The sequence below is a fragment of the Apium graveolens genome, chromosome 4 (genome assembly GCF_009905375.1).
Source record: "Apium graveolens cultivar Ventura chromosome 4, ASM990537v1, whole genome shotgun sequence".
NCBI lineage: Eukaryota > Viridiplantae > Streptophyta > Magnoliopsida > Apiales > Apiaceae > Apium > Apium graveolens.
The window spans coordinates 236960749-236978352 of record NC_133650.1 but is presented as its reverse complement, the minus strand read 5'-3'; the positions used below and the strand labels follow the sequence as shown (position 1 = coordinate 236978352).

General features: G+C 31.5%; 2 protein-coding genes across 2 annotated transcripts; one reads left to right on the top strand and one right to left on the bottom strand.

Annotated features, from left to right (window-relative positions):
- Positions 1-1387: 1387 nt before the first annotated feature.
- Positions 1388-3825, bottom strand: LOC141719431 (protein FAR1-RELATED SEQUENCE 5-like). The gene is made up of 6 exons (XM_074521808.1): positions 3786-3825; positions 3115-3230; positions 2681-3055; positions 2407-2552; positions 2028-2304; positions 1388-1798 (listed from the first exon to the last, which is right to left on the bottom strand). The coding sequence occupies exons 1-6, from the start codon at positions 3823-3825 to the stop codon at positions 1388-1390; spliced, it is 1365 nt and encodes a 454-aa protein (XP_074377909.1).
- Positions 3826-6797: 2972 nt separating this feature from the next.
- Positions 6798-17103, top strand: LOC141720704 (DNA mismatch repair protein MSH3). Its single transcript, XM_074523279.1, has 13 exons — positions 6798-7892; positions 8789-8983; positions 9609-9773; positions 10177-10275; positions 10365-10613; positions 10846-11100; positions 11189-11320; positions 11663-11923; positions 12010-12081; positions 12218-12367; positions 15420-15911; positions 16178-16500; positions 16912-17103. Exons 1-13 carry the CDS (start codon positions 6999-7001, stop codon positions 16913-16915), a joined length of 3291 nt encoding a protein of 1096 aa, XP_074379380.1. The 5' UTR covers positions 6798-6998; the 3' UTR covers positions 16916-17103.
- Positions 17104-17604: the final 501 nt, after the last annotated feature.

Below are 17604 nucleotides of genomic sequence, written 5' to 3'. Positions count from 1 at the left end.
TATGAAGAAGAGAGTACTGATTACATTACTCCTAAGCCAACAATCAGAGTGAGAAGCACACGTCTCCAAAAGTTGGGTAGATTTGGCAAATCACCATATGTTGAGAGAATGGTAAATATTGAATCAAATTTTATAAGTCAGGAGAGTGGATTATGGAGATTTACACTACAAAAAAGAGATTTAATGTAAGTACTCCATATTTGTTGTATTCAATTATACACTGCAGTATATAATTAAAGCCGTACAATAACCAATTAACTATTGACAGGGAGATGATGTTTAGCATGGATGATTTCTTTTGCATAAGGGAAGATATGCAAACTCTGAAAATCAACAATAACTTAGCAAGTGCAGTAATCGACACATACGCAATTATTCTGAATGATAATGAAAAGTACAAGGCAGAGAAATCTCTATTGCGTATATTTTGTACTATTGATTGCGTGGTAATCAATCTATTCATTAATATCATAAATATTATAAATTATTTATCAATGTCCAGTTCTAATTTCAAAACATACATATTTAACAGCATCCAGGTTTGGATAATGACAAGAGCGTTACTGCAACATATTTGATATTTGCTGAGAATATGGACAGGATGCTTAAAAAATTCAAGAGTATAAGGCTTGATAGTATGGACATGGTAAAATTCAAAATTACTGTATGAGCATTTCTATTCAATTTGCTACAGTATTATTGCCATATTTACAAATCTGATACCAAAATTATTGCAGGTGTTTTTCCCAATTATTGCTTATGAGCATTTCTATTTGATTTGCTACAATATCAAAAATCCAGCATGGGAAATAATTGACAATATAAGAAGGAATAATGATCCAAAAATCTGCTATGGACAAAAACCAAAAACTCTGGTATAAAAATATCAACACTTAGTTTTTTCAATTTATTCAGTAAATTCATGTAACTAAATTTTTTTAATTTATTTCAGCATTCACACTTTGTCAAGTACATGAAAGCAAAGGGACATGTCATGGCAGCAAATCGGATAAAAAGCTTGAAGCCAAATTATTTGAAAATGTCATGGCAGACATTAAACAATTCAATTGATTGTTGCATATTCCTAATCAGGCACATGGAGACTTGTAAAGGAGATGCAAAGAACTGGAAAACAGGGTTGAAAGAAGAACAGGTATACAAAAATTTCCAAAATATTCACTAACAACACACAAATAATCACAAAAATTTTAACAATTAATCACTATAGTCTTAAAAAAAATTTAATTGCAGAATGGGCAGAAAAATCAGCTCCAACAGGCTTCGAATCAAGTATAACATTATTATACTATCATCACAGCTCAATTCTGCAAGGCATGAAATCATCAAGGAAGGAAAGGATCTTTATATCAAAGTTGCCTCAAATAAGCTAATGAACTTCTATAAACCACTTTGACAATGTCGTAGAAAGACTTGACTTTGACTCATGATCTAGTCTAACTGTCTCATTCATTTGCTTGTCCATTGCACTCTCAAAACGCAACCAAAATTCACATAACGTATCTCCTTGTTTATGAAACTGCCCAAAAAATGAGTTTTCACTCTCAGATCTTGAAGTAGTTCTTAGCAACCCAAACATTGGCTCATTTCTAAAAAATGCAGGAATCCATGAAGCCTTTATAGCATACATATCTTGCAACCACTTATTATTTTGTAAATTAAATTCTTTTATACCTCTCTCACATCCGCTCTCAAACTCTTCAGTTTCAATAATAGATAACCAGATATAAGTTTTCATTTTCTCCATGAAGTTTGTCTCCTTGTATAATCGATTACCAAGCTGTTTAAAAAAACAAAAAAAATAATAAAACATAATAAAAAACACAAGAAACAATTATTTTAATCATTAATAAATGTCTCATTTATTAATAACAAGGAAGAACAATGATACATGGAAAAACACAAGAGAATATAAATATTCACTAAAACATTTATTTTAATCAGTAATTAATATCAAATTAATAACTAAACATTATTTTCCTAATCACTTATAAATATCACTATAACACCTTAACTGGGAATTTCTCCATAATATGCCACATGCATAAACGATGCTTACTACGAACAAGACCGTTAACATTAGAAAATACATCACGCACAGACACCTTCATAGCAGGACATTGATCAATAATAATCAAAACATGATTCCTTCCCATTGCCTTTACAAGATGACCAAAAGCCCAACTGTAATCAGCAACACTCTCATGTGAAAGAAGACATGATGCAAAAGTTACACATCTATCGTGTTTGTCAACGCCAGTAAATGGTGCAAAAATCAAACTATACCTGGAAAAATAAATATTAAAAAACAGAAAAGAGTTAAAAACTAAATAGAAAAAACAAAAAAAAAAACTCAGTATACAATTAGAGTAAATAGATGTCAAGTACCTATTTGTATCAAATATTGCATCAAATGATATTGCATCACCATACAATTCAAAATTCCTACGACCAATAGAATCAGCCCAAAATAGCTTTGTGAGACGACCATCAGAATCAACATCATAAGCATAATAGAAAGATTTAGATTTATCCTGGATACGTTTGAATTTGTCAATCATCATCTGCGCATCCTTATCACCAATAAACAATTTCAAATCCCTATTGAAGTTCCATACATTTCCTTGGCAAAACTAAATGACTTACTAACACCAATATTCACCTTTGCACCATTATAACAGATATTCCTCAAACTAGTAGTCATCTCACGACTAGATCGCAAAAAATGACGACCTTTTTCACATGTCAAAGGATGATTGTGATGCACAACAAAGCAGTACACAAAATATTTATTCGGAACCATATACTTCAAAACCATCTTTGCTTTACATCCACATCTACGAGTAACAGAACGTCTCTTCTTCAAAAGTTTTGGATCATCCTTAGGATTATTGAACCATTCACAACTACAAACAAAATGTTTCAACAAAACAGTATCGGCATCATCTAGCTTTTCAGTTGTTTTGCGAACGCTAAAACCATCTAAACGAGCATAAGTATTATAAAACTGATAACCTTGATCTACACTCTCAAAAACCTGATTAGTGTAAGGGACACCATTCTCAACAACACAACTAGGTATATAATACCTATTACACCAGGAGATATAGTATAATTTTTCGAACTACTTTCACTTTCTGTTGAAGAAACATCAGTAACAACACTGATACCAACATCACTGCCAATCCTAGAAGAATCTCCGCAAAACGAATCTAAAATATATAAAACAAAAACTAAATATATATAACATAAATAACTGACAAATTGTATAATAAATGCAATTATTATAATGTAATTATAAAAAATCACAGATACATAACTATAATGCAATTTAATAATAAATAAAATATTACGAATACGATTACAACAAACTAACAAATTTATTTCTATCTCTAAAAATTATGTTATTCTTTTTATCTCGCTGACTAATTATATCTATAATTCTTTTCTCTATTCAAAAATTATATCAATCTCTACTTGTCTATTTCTTTGTATATCAGACACAAACAATCACTAATACATAATTAACTAATACTGAAATATGTAAAACACAAACAATCACTAATAGATAACATATATAATCACTGATATATGAGCATATAATCACATAAACAAATCACAACTAACATTAATCGCATATATAATTATAAAATTAAGCTCAAATTATTCGTTATACAACTTAAAATCACAAAAAGATACAAAAGGCCTCAATAAATTAAAAAACAAACTTTTCAACATATCAAAACATATAAAACAAGATAATTTACCTTGATTAACTCTAATTTTATCCAAATCAGTTATAATCATCTTCAAACAACCAATTGACAAGCAGATGATCTCTTTACAAATCAATAATCACTAAATCTGTGTTTTCAACAAAGTTTCCGAAACTAATTCTTTGTCGAAACTAGATGAACAATGTTTAATGGATTAAAACTGGAGAGAGATGGAGAAAGAAACGGAATAATAAGAGAGAGAGAGACGAAGAGAGAGAGACTAAAAACCGGTTATGAAATTTAGTGAAAAGAATCTCTGTCTTTTATATTTTTTATTAAAATTAAATGAGTGGCCCAGATTTAAAGTTAGAAGAAAGTAATGAATGGCTAGGATGGGTTTCTAGTTTTTATTTTAAGGTTGGTTTTTATTTGACCATTATCCTATATATATATATAATTAATATTGCGGTGCGGTTTGAACCGCATTTCGAAAAATTAAAGCCGCAACCCGCACCACACCGCGCGGTTTGTCCAAATTTCAAACCACAACCGCACCACGGAAATTAAAAATCACGTTTTGCAGTGCGAATTGGTGCGGTGCGGGCGGTTTTTGCGATTTGTGCGATTTTTTGCTCACCCTAAAGTGAGATGTTGGTAAGAACGTACTTTTTCTCAACTTATTTTAAATTTTTCCCTTTTTATTAACTTTAATTTTTAAATAGATGTTTTAAATATTAATTTAATTTAAAAGTTATGAATTGAGATAATTATATTTAAAAATTAATTATTTTAGTTCATTTAAGTTAAAAAAAATTCTGACTTATAAGTAAAATTATCCAAACACTTATATAACTTATAAGTGTTCATTTACTTATCACTTATTAAGATTAGGCCTGTATTTCGAGCCGAGCTTTTTTTAGCTCGACTCGAACTCGACTCAATTAACTCGGCTCGACTCGACTCGAACTCGTTATCGAGCTCGAACAAGATTTTAGGCTCGATTAAAAACTCGAGCCGAGCCGAGTTTTTTTGAACTCGACTCGAGCTCGACTCGATAAACTCGAGCTCGACCTCGACTCGACTCGAACTCTGTTATTTTTTTTATATTTTATTAATTTTTTTATGTTTTATATATGTTATTACTTATGTTATTAATATTACTTATGTTTTTTTATATTTTTATTTTTTTCCATTAATATAACTTGATGCTATTTTTATTTGTTATTTACATGATTAATGATATTTTATTTTACTTATATTATTAATATACGCCACATAAATAAAGATTATTTAATTTAAATATTATTTATTTTTTCTCAATATATATGTAATTGTGTTATTCCATTATACATATAAATTATAAAATATTTTTGCTACCGACATTATAAAGCCTTCTTTATTGCTATTGTACACAAAATAGGGCTAATATGATTATCAAAAAAATATTTTGATTTCATTCTAGCGTATCATTTATAAATACTTGTTGACTCAGATTTCTTGTCATACTAATTTTTTTTAAGTAAAAATTTTTGGTCACATTTTTAGTCTATCAATTTTTCATATAACATTTATTTTGTTTCAAAACTAATTTTGTTTTGAACTGAATTAGATTTGTATTGCTTCAATTATTAATATTTTATAGAAAAATAAGAATTTATTATTTTGAAAAAGTAAAACAAAAAAGAATCAAGTTAGAGTTGAAGCAAGTAAAATTATTATCGAATTTCGTTTGATTTTATTATAAAATAAAAAGGACAGTTACGAATTTTACATCAAATAATCTATTCAATATAGGGTTTCTATTTTTTTGTTTAAATCATGAATCTATAGAATATTCCTTTATTTTAGATTCAAAAGTTATCCTTTATTTCAAAATTTAACGGTCCTTTATAGTAATAATGTATTACTACTATATTGATATTTTATTATAAATTCGATTCATACTTTTGATAGTTGTCTAAATTCTAATTGAGATGTCAACTAATTAGATCTAAATTTACAATTTAGTGATAAGTTAATAGGTATATTATACAACTATGATATAAATTACATCAAAAAAGTTTTATTATGATGTATTGCTATTAATTAAAATTATTATTTTTATAATTGTTATTTATTAATGATTTAATGTCTATTGCGTACTTTTGTTTTAAGAAAGATAAAAATTACTTTTCTCCCCCGAGTCTCGACTATAATAAAATTATCATTTTACTTTATTTATCATATATATAAGATATACAATATACAATATAGAAAAATAAGTACATTTTTAAGAAATATGAAGATAGAGTTAAACAAAATTAATAAAATAGATGATTTGAAAAATTATACTAACAAATGTGTTGTTATTTGTTTTCTAGTTTATACATGTATTTGAATATGTTGTTAGATTTACCTCAGAACACGTGTATGTTATTTTAAACATTTATTTATTGTTATTAATAGTGAAACTAATGTTTTTAAATTATAAGTCAAAATTTCAAAAAAGAAATATTTTTACGAAGGTAAAAATAAAACTCGAATAACTCGATAAGAATCCAATAACTCAAAAACATGTTAAAAACTCGATAAACTCGTAGGCTCGATAAACTCGATAAGGACTCGATAACTCGAAAATATGTGAAAAACTCGATAAACTCGAAAACTCGTTAAAAACTCGTTAAACTCGAAAACTCGTTAAAAACTCGTTAAGTTCGAAAACTCGCGAACTGCTCGAACTCGGCTCGTGTATTACCCGAGCTGAGCTCGAAAACACAATTCAGCCTCGATTATTTTCATACTCGACTCGACTCAATAAAAAAAGCTCGAACTCGACTGTAAAAAACTCGCATTCGGCCCGACTCGACTCGAATTACGGCCCTAATTAAGATTTCTCAAACGGGTACTAAACTTATTTTAATCTAAATGAGTGATTCTAACTCGATTAAAAATAACCAAACTCAAATTCGTTTATGAATATGGGCTCAGACCTCAGAGGCTTGGAGTAGTACCTACCTTAAATTTATACTCGCTCTATTTATACTTGCTTTATCATACATAATTCAGATTACAATCATTTTAGAAATTATTTCATCTGTTGGAAACTTCAACTTATTTTCACCCTACAAATCTGGATTCAACTTCAACTCCATTCAATCAACTGACTGTCATATTTAGCGCGCCAAAACCATCGTCTCCTGGACTTGCTTTGTTTGTGTATAATACCCAGTTGATTATACAAGCCTCCTCTTCTTCATCAATCAATCAATAATAGACTAATAAATCATGGGTAAACAGAAACAACAAGTGATTTCTCGCTTCTTTGCACCCACCCCCAAAACCCCTTCAAACCCTACTCCAACCCCACCTCCTAAAATCTCCACTACCATTAATTTCTCTCCATCCAAACGCGCCCTTAACTCTCGTTTCATTTCTCCCACTAAACCCTCTAAAACGCCTAAACTCTCTCCTCATACCCACAACCCCATTCCATCTCTTCACCAGAGATTCCTAGACAAGCTTCTACAACCTTCTCCCGAGCTTCTTCAACCTTCTACAAGTTCTTCCCCTTCTGTTAAGTACACCCCATTGGAGCTACAAGTGGTTGAGCTTAAAGATAAGTACCCTGATGTTCTTTTAATGATTGAAGTTGGTTACAAGTTTCGATTTTTCGGACAAGATGCTGAGAATGCTGCTAGGGTTTTAGGGATTTATGCTCATATGGATCATAATTTTTTGACTGCTAGTGTGCCTACTTTTAGGTTGAATTTTTATGTTAGGAGGCTTGTAGCTGCTGGATATAAGGTTGGTGTTGTTAAGCAGACGGAAACTGCCGCAATTAAGGCTCATGGGTCGAATCGTTTAGGGCCGTTTTGTAGGAGCTTATCGGCATTGTATACTAAGGCTACGTTGGAGGCGGCTGAGGATGTGGGTGGTGGGGAAGAAGGGTTCGGTTCGTGTAGTAATTATTTGCTTTGTGTTGTTGAGAATGTGGATGGTGGGATAGAGAGTGGATGTGATTCGAGGATTGGAATTATAGCGGTTGAGATTTCTACCGGGGATGTTATTTATGGGGAGCTTAATGATAATTTTATGAGGTCTGCACTTGAAGCTTTGCTTTTAAGATTGTCACCTGCTGAGCTGCTTCTTGGAGAGCCCCTTTCGAAACAAACTGAGAAGGTGACTATAGGTTACATGATCTTGTATGTTTAGTAAGTATGTGCCTTTTTTGATTGTACATGGAATATTGAATATGGAGATTCATGACTTTATATTTTTTTTGTTTAAAATTGTTTGGGTGTAGCACCTTTGGAATGGAATTGGTTGTATTAAACACACCCTCATTTGTTTTAATTAACAATGTCTATATAACTAACATTTTGGATGAATCATTAAACAAAAGGATTTAAAGCATGTTATTACTATATGCCATAAGCAACTTTATCCGTTGAAGGGAAGTGTAAAAAATTGGCTTACAGGTAACAGTGAGCATAAGCAACATTAAAATGCATTATTAGGAAACACTTCGATTGTGGAAAACTTTGATGTGAACAGTAGATCATTCATAATGTTAAAGGTGTTTTTGACTGCAAAAAAGCAAAGCCCTATCTTTAAGCTTTGATGAGATGTGTAAACTGGCCAAGATGTTACTACCTAAACAATGCGCCGAGGCTCATCAAAACCATTTGCTTTAGTCATTTATTTTCTGTAAAGGAGATAGATATTCACATATTTCATATCTGAGTAATCTTTGGTTATATAAGTGTAAATGGTAAAAATACTCTTTTTTTTGCTAAACGAAGTACTCTTTTTTATCGACAGTATGTAATATTTATATCTTTCAGAGGTATAAACAAATTAGTTTTACATTTCTGCTTTGTTACGGAAATATAAACCTCTATCATTTGATATTATACTATGACAATGGTATCTTTTAACTGGTCCATCATTAATAACTTAATGTTTTCAACTAAGTATAAGTTGTTACTATATTGACTTCTGGTAGCTACAATGTGCTCTTAAAGTTTAATTGCTTCAGTTCACATAGCTTACTTTATGTGACACTTTATTTATAGTTACTATTAGCATATGCCGGACCAACCTCAAATGTCCGCGTGGAGCATATGCCACAATATTCCTTCAATCAAGATAGTGCACTTGCTGAAGTAATGTCCTTGTGGGATGAGAAGAGTGAGAGTCAACTAATACGCAACTTTCATGAGGAAGAAACAGAGAAAAAAACAGAGGGGGCTGACTGCATGACAACTGAGGTATGGTGTATATTGGTTATACAATGCGCTATGCTACGAAGTGTTACTAGTTTAAGCTTGCAATCTTAATAAAATTACAACATGATTGACTTTTACCTTCTTGTGATCCAGGAATTTAAAAAACTGCTTTATACCTCCTCAAAAGTTTCTTTGCATTATGCACTGCATCTTGTGCAAACACAATACGTACATGTGCTTGTGTCTGTATATTTGTGTGCCAATTTAAATTTTTTTACCTGGGCCGGAACTATGATGTTTTAGTATCTTTGCTATTAAACTTCTAGTGTCTTCCCATATCCATGTAACTCTTTTGCGTGCCCTTTCTCCCATAAGATCCTGTTTGCATATGAAATTCTATAGATTTAGATGCATGCAAATATATCAATCCGACTGTTTGTATGTACAATGATGAACAAATGAAGATGTAATTTCTATATACGATGATGTGGGTTGTTTAGATAAGTTCATTGTGCATATGTATGCTTCAGTGTATTTCACTTCACCACTGCTCATAGCACTTTCCCAGTTTTACCAACAGGAGATGATGGCAGTTTTTTTTTAATAATTAGTAATAGTACTACTATTGTTAAATCACACCTTAATTTTTTTTTTATTGTATTTAAAGGGAATTGTAGATATGCCTGATATGGTTGTCAAAGCATTAGCCTTGACCATTCGTCACCTGAAGCAATTTGGTTTTGAGAAAATCTTGTGCTCCAGAGCTTCATTTCGACCCTTATCCGGTAGTATGGAGATGACCCTGTCTGCCAATGCTATGCAACAATTAGAGGTATTTTGATAATCAAGTCAAATGGTAGTGTTTCAGCATCATTTATATTGCCTAACTTCTGTGGTCTTGACTTGTGATGGCTTATTTGACCAACTGCTATGGTAGATCATATTAGCTAAATTTCCGAAACCCCATTCTCTATATAGAAATATCTGCAGAGCTTCTAAATTTAATGTTTTAGGCATATCCGTTTAGGGTAAAATGTGCAGTATTATTGCTTACCATGTGAATCTGATGAAGCTTCATATCTTTAGTAATCAATATCTTGCCCTTTACAGGAGGAAGTTGTACAATTGTCAATATAAGATAGTGGACCTTCATTCTCAATTAATTTAACAGATTTTGTTGATTGTTTTGTTGAAAATGCATAATTTTTATGATGAGTGTAACAATTCCACTTCAGATTTTAAGGAATAATTTTGACGGGTCCGAGTCGGGCTCATTGCTGCAATGTATGAACAACACACTAACCATATCTGGATCGAGGATTTTAAGGCACTGGGTATGGGATGCCTCGATCTAATTTCATTGTTTTAGTGATTCTTATCAGAATTTATGTTTTCATGCACTAATTTCTGTTTCCTGGTGCAGGTGACTCACCCCTTATGCCACAAAAACATGATTCTTTCCCGCCTTGATGCTGTTTCTGAGATTGCCGAATCCATGGGTTCGTACAAAGCTTCTCAAGATACTAACATTGCTGAGGGGGACTCTGATGTTACTATTGTGAGACCCAAATTACATCACGTTCTTTCTTCAGTTTTGACTTTCTTAGGAAGGTCACCTGATATTCAGCGTGGCATTACAAGAATATTTCATCGAACAGCTACAACATCAGAGGTTCTACCTTATTCTTAACTGCTTTTCTATATGTTTAATTAGAAGTTTGCATATGTTACTATAATGTGTCCTTTTCTGGATTCTAATGTATCATTCACACACCAACCTGTAAAGACATGGGATAAATGACGAGATGTTTGGATTAGGTAGACGTCATCTATTTATGCTCATTGATATACATACTTTTGATAGAAACTCCTGACAGTTTTTTGCATTCTATTGGATGGTACAGTTTGTTGCTATTATTCAAGCCATCTTAGTTACCGGGAAGCAGCTTCAGGAGCTTCATGTTGAGGAAGAAGGGCATAAGACAATTTTAGGGAAACACATTGTGCACTCTGTGTTGCTAAGAAAATTGGTTTTGACAGCTTCATCATCCAGTGTCATTGGTATTGCTGCAAAACTTTTGTCGTCCTTGAACAAGAATGCTGCTGAAAAACAAGATCTTCAAAATTTATTCATTAGTACTGATGAACAATTCTCAGAGGTTATCTTCAGAATAATATAACTCTTTGTACATATTTCTTTTTTTAATCTTTGGTGTTTATCCTGACCTTAAAAACATTATCTACCAGGTTGGTGAAGCAAGAAGAAAAGTTCAGTGTACAAAAGAAAAATTAGACTTATTGATAAATTCCTATCGTAAACAGCTTGGTAAACGCAATCTAGAATTCACAAGTGTTTCGGGGACAACACACTTGATCGAGGTACTGCAGTAAATATTATTACTCTTTACAAATTGTAAGCTCAAATACCTCAGTTTAGTTTAAGAATTATCCCTCAGTTCATATTTTTAACTTTTACTTTACATTATCTTAAATTGATGCCTATGCGGCTGGCAGTTGAATACATTGCATTAATGGCAACTTACTGGACGTCAGTGCTATATTATTATATTCTTAACATTCTCCTATTAAACTGTTGTGATATTCTTTTGGTTAGTAATAAGCTGCCCATGCATCATATTACAGGCTTTGCTTGATGTATGGGGCTTTATTTCTCTAGAAGCACAAGCTTTTCTTATTTAATCAAGTTTAGCTTCATTACAGCTGCCTGAAGATGTGAAAGTGCCTTCCAACTGGGTGAAGGTAAATAGTACCAAGAAAACTATACGTTATCATCCCCCTGAAGTATTGACTTCTCTGGACCACTTGTCACTGGTTACGGAAGAACTCATTCACATCTGCCGAGCTGCTTGGGATAGTTTTCTCAAAGAATTTGGTAGACACTACTCTGATTTCCAAGCTGCTGTTGAAGCATTAGCTTCTTTGGATTGTTTACATTCACTTGCCATTCTTTCAAGAAATAAGGTTGTCTTACAGGGTTCAGGCCTATTGAACCTATACAGCTTCTTGCACTATATATTGTTAATAATTGTTTATGTTCTTGGTTTCAGGGTTATGTTCGTCCAGTTTTCGTGGATGACGATGATCCTGTTCAGATATCTATCCGTTCTGGTCGTCACCCAGTATGTAAAATTGCAATCTGACCCTCCTGTATATTCCGCGTTCTCTTTTATATCATCCATCACATATCTTGAATTAGTATTTTCTTCTGTTATCAAATTATTATATGATTTACATTTACCTTTTGTAATTGACCAGGTTCTCGAGTCTATACTACAAGATAGTTTTGTCCCGAACGATACAAACTTGCATTCTGACAATGAGTACTGTCAGATCATTACAGGGCCGAATATGGGTGGGAAGAGTTGTTATATTCGCCAAGTCGCTCTTATTTCCATTATGGCTCAGGTAAAAATTCTTTCAGATGTTCATATCTACTTTTTAAATAGATATCTTTGCACATAGAAATTAGTTTAATTTTGCTGACCTTGCTCATTTGTGACTATGGATTATTAGTATGTTGTCAAGGTGGTTTCAAGATCCCTGTACTTGTTACTAATTGACTATTGGTATATCTGTCGACTTTGAACAGAGAATTTGGAAAGGGGAAAACTAGCCATTTTCTAAAGAAAAGATAAATTAAGGAATTTATTAGGTCCCTTGATACAAAATATTTAAGCAATTCAAGGCAAAATGATTTATTTTTCCAGGTCCAAGCACAATTGAGTGAACGAAGATGAGATAAAGCAAGAGTTCATGCTATTTCGGTTTTCTAAAAGAAAATTAGTATGTCGTTTTATATGGCTTCTATGTAAAAGTGGTTTTTCATTTCATCTGTGTAACATTTGATGGAGAATAGCCGAAGCTTGTTCTATATTCATACAGTTAGTGCCAGTTAGTGCCCGTTTGGGAAATCTTAAAATAAGTAACTTATGACGTAAAATGAATAAGTGACTTACAAGTGATAAGTAGATAAATACTTATAAGTTATATAAGTGTTTGGATAATTTCACTTTGTAAGTCAGAATTTTTTTACTTAAAAATAAAAATAAATAATTTATAAATATAATTATATTAATTCGTGAATTTTAGATTAGATTAACATTTAGAAACATATATTTTAAAACTTAAGTTAATAAAAAAGTGAAAAATTAAAATAAGTTAAGAAAAAGTAGGTCGATACTAACATTCAACTTATCCGCTTATAAGTTATAAATCCAACTTATAAGATGGGTCGACAAACACTCGTAAATAAGTTGTTGCGGGCTTATTAATCATAAGCTGACTTACTTATGACTTATAAGTTGTGCCCAAACATGCCCTTAGTATGTAGTTGGAATATTTCTTTTTCAGTATCAACTTTTAAGCTGAACAAGCATTATGCCCGTATTACACATACTTTAGTATAAATTTGTTGATATTAAATATTTTTTGTTTAAATATTTATATAATATATTTATTTTTAATGTATAAAATATTTTTAGAATATTGTTAAATAAATATTTATATCCCGCTATTACATATATGTACATATAATTAAGCATAACAAATTGTAGGGAAATTATCAAAAAATTACTATATTTTAAATTTTTTGTGATTCTACTCTTCTGAAAAATATTTCTGAAAATATGGTTTACAACCAAAACAATCAAATATGCAACTTTATTTATGTTTGCTGAATATAACTTAAATTATTTTCGGTTAAAATAGAGGTTACACTTGAGTGTATAATCATCTTTTTTGCAAAAAGAAAAAATTGAAAATCGTATTTTACAAATAAAAAATTAAAGATTGACATGAAAATTCTAAAGTTCAGTGACTCTGAATTGCAAGGTTTAATTGGTTGAATTATGCTTTAAAAGTTTTTTGAGTTCGATGAACGATGAACCGTTTGCAAGTTAGACGTGAGTTGAAAGATAAAAATATTATTTACCCGTATAAAAACAAATTTAAAAATCTAAGTTTTCGTTAAAGATCGATCTATATCTATATGTATTGAGCTATACCATTTACCGGACGAAACATTTACCCGTATCTTGTTCGTTTTAGAAACACGTCTTGGTATTGGATCCACTTAAAAGGTTCCGAAAGAAAACCAATATCTTTGGCGGCTAATTATCCAAATATGAAAAGTGACTTTTTTGTGAAATATCAAAAATGATTATATTAGTCGATAAATTATGTATATATATATATAATAAAAAAGTGAATAAAAATTTTGTAATTAATAGTGCTAGCCTGCTAGGTACCCCTGAATTGGTTCCCGATATTTTTTACAAATAACATGGTGCTAGGTACCCCTGAATTGGTTCCCGATATTTTTTACAAATAACATGGCACATTTGGCATGTGTCAATTCTTGGACGCATATGTATGCACGTGGGTCTCATCTAATTATAAGGAATGTTATCATTTATGTAGGTTACACAAGCATTTGAAATTTTTTTGGGTACCAACTCGGAGTACCTGGCATTTCATTTTCCTTTGAGATACATGTAGGTATGGTTCGTAAAACAATAACTATCCTCTATTATAATTGTGATTTACTTAAGTTTAAGCAAGGAATATGGTTGATAATTGAGAAAAATGGACTTTTTATTAAATAATAATACCTTTATTAGTTTACAATTTTGAAAAAGAAAAAAGAAACGAGAAAAGTTCAAAATTAGTGAAAAGTGATCAAAAGAGTTAAATAAAAATTAATAGCCTAATGGATAATTAAAGAAATTGAGAAATAGAATATTAGAGGAGGGGTAAATAAGAAATGAGGACGAGAGAGAATAGGTGGAGAATTAGAGAGAAATGGAGAAGAGAGAGAATGAGTGGAGGGGTAATTAAGAAATTGGGTAGAGAGAGAATGAGTGGAGAGTGAAGACATTCTTGACCTTGATTATTATTAGAAGTAACCATGGTCAGGCTTAACACAATGGCGTAGTTGGTAAATTATCCACGTGGATTACTATATATTGATGTGAAGATAACTTTTCATAAATATTGATTGCTTGGTGTTTTTACTCATTCCTGCAAAGATACTTAAGTTTCTTTAACATTAAAGTTTGAACTTTAAAATAAAGCATACCCTTGTCATGATCTCTTTTGCAATCAAGGAAAAAATAGCTACATACAAAAGCAGATCGATGGTATCAGTTCAAATGGTCCAGATTATGAAATGTTCATGTTCAATCTATATGTTAGTTATAGACGCAGAATAATTTGTCAACTGATCCTTCCTCGGAAAGGCAGAATTATGATATTACATGGAAATCATGGCAGGAAACTTCACTGTTTCTCTGGGCTTCCTAACTTTTTGTTTCCTAAATACTCGTCAGATGAAGTACTCACTGTTTGCTATTAGTATTACATTCAGAATAGCTCTACGTAGTCTTTCAGTTTCCAATATTTGCAAGATGAAAGCGTGCTATAACTGTATTGAAGTCTAAAAGTTTTCTAATCCCTACAGGTTGGCTCATTTGTACCAGCCTGTTCTGCAAACTTGCATGTGTTGGATGGCATTTACACTAGAATGGGTTCTTCTGATAGTATCCAGCAAGGAAGGAGCACATTTTTGGAAGAACTGAGCGAGGCTTCTAACATACTACACAACAGTTCACCCCGCTCATTGGTTATTATTGATGAGCTCGGAAGAGGAACTAGCACACATGACGGGGTAGCAATTGCCTATGCTACATTGCAGTATCTACTTGAGCAAAAAAGATGCATGATTTTATTCGTCACCCATTACCCTAAAATTATTGACCTGAAAACTCAATTTCCTGGATCCGTAGGAGCTTACCATGTTTCATATCTTACGTCTACGAAAGATCCATCTACAAAAAGAAATAATGATCAGATAGTTGACAACATGAACTATGAAGATGTCCTTTACCTTTATAAGCTTGTTCCTGGTGTTTCAAAAAGTAGTTTCGGGTTTAAAGTTGCTCAGCTTGCTCAGGTTGGTTGTCTCTTCTGGTCCCTATAAATGGAACCAAATTTTGACATTGAAAATTTGTCTTTAAGTTGGAGTTTGTACAAAGCTACAAAAACAACTGGTAGGCATGGAAAGTTCTATCTGGTGAGAAGTATCAACTAAATTTAGTTTGCACTTCCTCTGATGTTGAATCTAGTGAAAAATATTAACAAAATTGACCATTGAGTTTGTTCTTGCTTGCCTTCAGTTTTTATCTTGTAATTTGGTATGAACTATATCTTCAACTGCAGCTGCCTCCTTCCTGTATTAGTCAAGCTGTTATCATGGCTGCAAAGCTTGAAGCGGCAGTAAGCAACAGAAGAAAAAGCAGGCTGGCATGCAATCACTCAAAAGAACCGTTTACATCAGATAGCAAAGCAGAGCATGCACCAAAGAAATTCATGAAAATTAATGGTGATACCTGTGCAGAAGAAACCGAGGACCTAAAAGAACTTCGTACAGCCTACAAAGAGATCTTTTTGAATATAAAATTAGCTACCTCAGTAGATGATCTTGAAAAGAGCTTTCAACTATTAAATCACGCTAGATGTCTTGCATTGGAGTTGACAAATAGGTAAAGAATATCTTTCCACTTTCTCAGTTTCTTCTCTAGTGCCTTGTCTATTTACAGAGTAATCTTCACTTTGTTAGGCGCTTGAAGCTGTTAATAGTACAGTAATATTTTTGTTTCTACCTGTTTTTTTTTCAATTTTCTATTTGGGGAAAGGGTATCCTACTTCCATGAAATTAGTCCATCTGAATGATTTATCTAGTGAAATCCCTTGACAATGCTTGTGTCATTCAGTTTTACCGATTAGGCTGACAAGTGATACATGACTGCTAAAAGTCCTGCATTTTTTTTCAATTGCATTTTTTTCAATAATCTTTGCTTTACTTTCAAGTTGCAAGTGGGTAAAAACCGTAAACACTTTCTGTACGCACCTGAACCTAATGTTTCATTTGCTTATTATATCTTTTTTTTCAGATAATTGGAGGCCTTGGTTATCATATATTAAGCGAAGACAACTACACTCATGGAAATAGAGAAAAAGCCATGTATACTTCTGTATACTTCTGTTAATAGTGTGACTGTGAATTAATACAGTTGAGTTGCTACTTGCTAGTAGTAACTAGTAAATATTTGTTTCAATTAAAATGTTGGTTTGTTTTTGTTTAATGTTGTTCCAGAACTACTCCCCTTGAATTGAATTATAAGTTTCTTTTTTTTAGAGCATACACACGGGCACCAATTCATCAATTGTACCAATAGTGTTAGTTACCGTTTACCTCAAATTAATTTTTTTCTTAATTTTTATAGTCACAAAGCTCAATCATTTTATTTATTACTATTCACCAAATAAATAATGACATAATATTAGCTATCTTATATAATAATATAAATTAAATATTATATATTTAAATTAAACTCTATGATTTAATGATCACACAAATAGTATTCTTTTAAGTAATTATATATCGTTGATAAATTTAGATTTTTTAATAAGATTTTGTTAATTTTAGATTTTAACTAAATGCAACTTTATTTTTTTTAAATTATATAGTTCGAGATTTATTCAAATTTAATATTATTTAATTCAAATTAAAGCTGATTTAATAATTAAATTCGATAATAATTCAAAAATTGATCTAATTCGTTTTCAAAATTATTTAAATGCAT

Bases quoted from the DNA above. Each gene is read 5' to 3' on its own strand.
- LOC141719431 (XM_074521808.1), bottom strand. From the start codon at position 3,825: ATGATTATAACTGATTTGGATAAAATTAGAGTTAATCAAG. The intron at 3,231-3,785 runs GTAAATTATCTT...TATATATTTTAG, and splicing joins TAAAATTAGAGTTAATCAAG to ATTCGTTTTGCGGAGATTCT. The intron at 2,305-2,406 runs GTACTTGACATC...TTATTTTTCCAG, and splicing joins GCAATATTTGATACAAATAG to GTATAGTTTGATTTTTGCAC.
- LOC141720704 (XM_074523279.1), top strand. From the start codon at position 6,999: ATGGGTAAACAGAAACAACAAGTGATTTCTCGCTTCTTTGCACCCACC. The intron at 11,101-11,188 runs GTTATCTTCAGA...ATTATCTACCAG, and splicing joins CTGATGAACAATTCTCAGAG to GTTGGTGAAGCAAGAAGAAA. The intron at 12,368-15,419 runs GTAAAAATTCTT...TAATCCCTACAG, and splicing joins TTATTTCCATTATGGCTCAG to GTTGGCTCATTTGTACCAGC.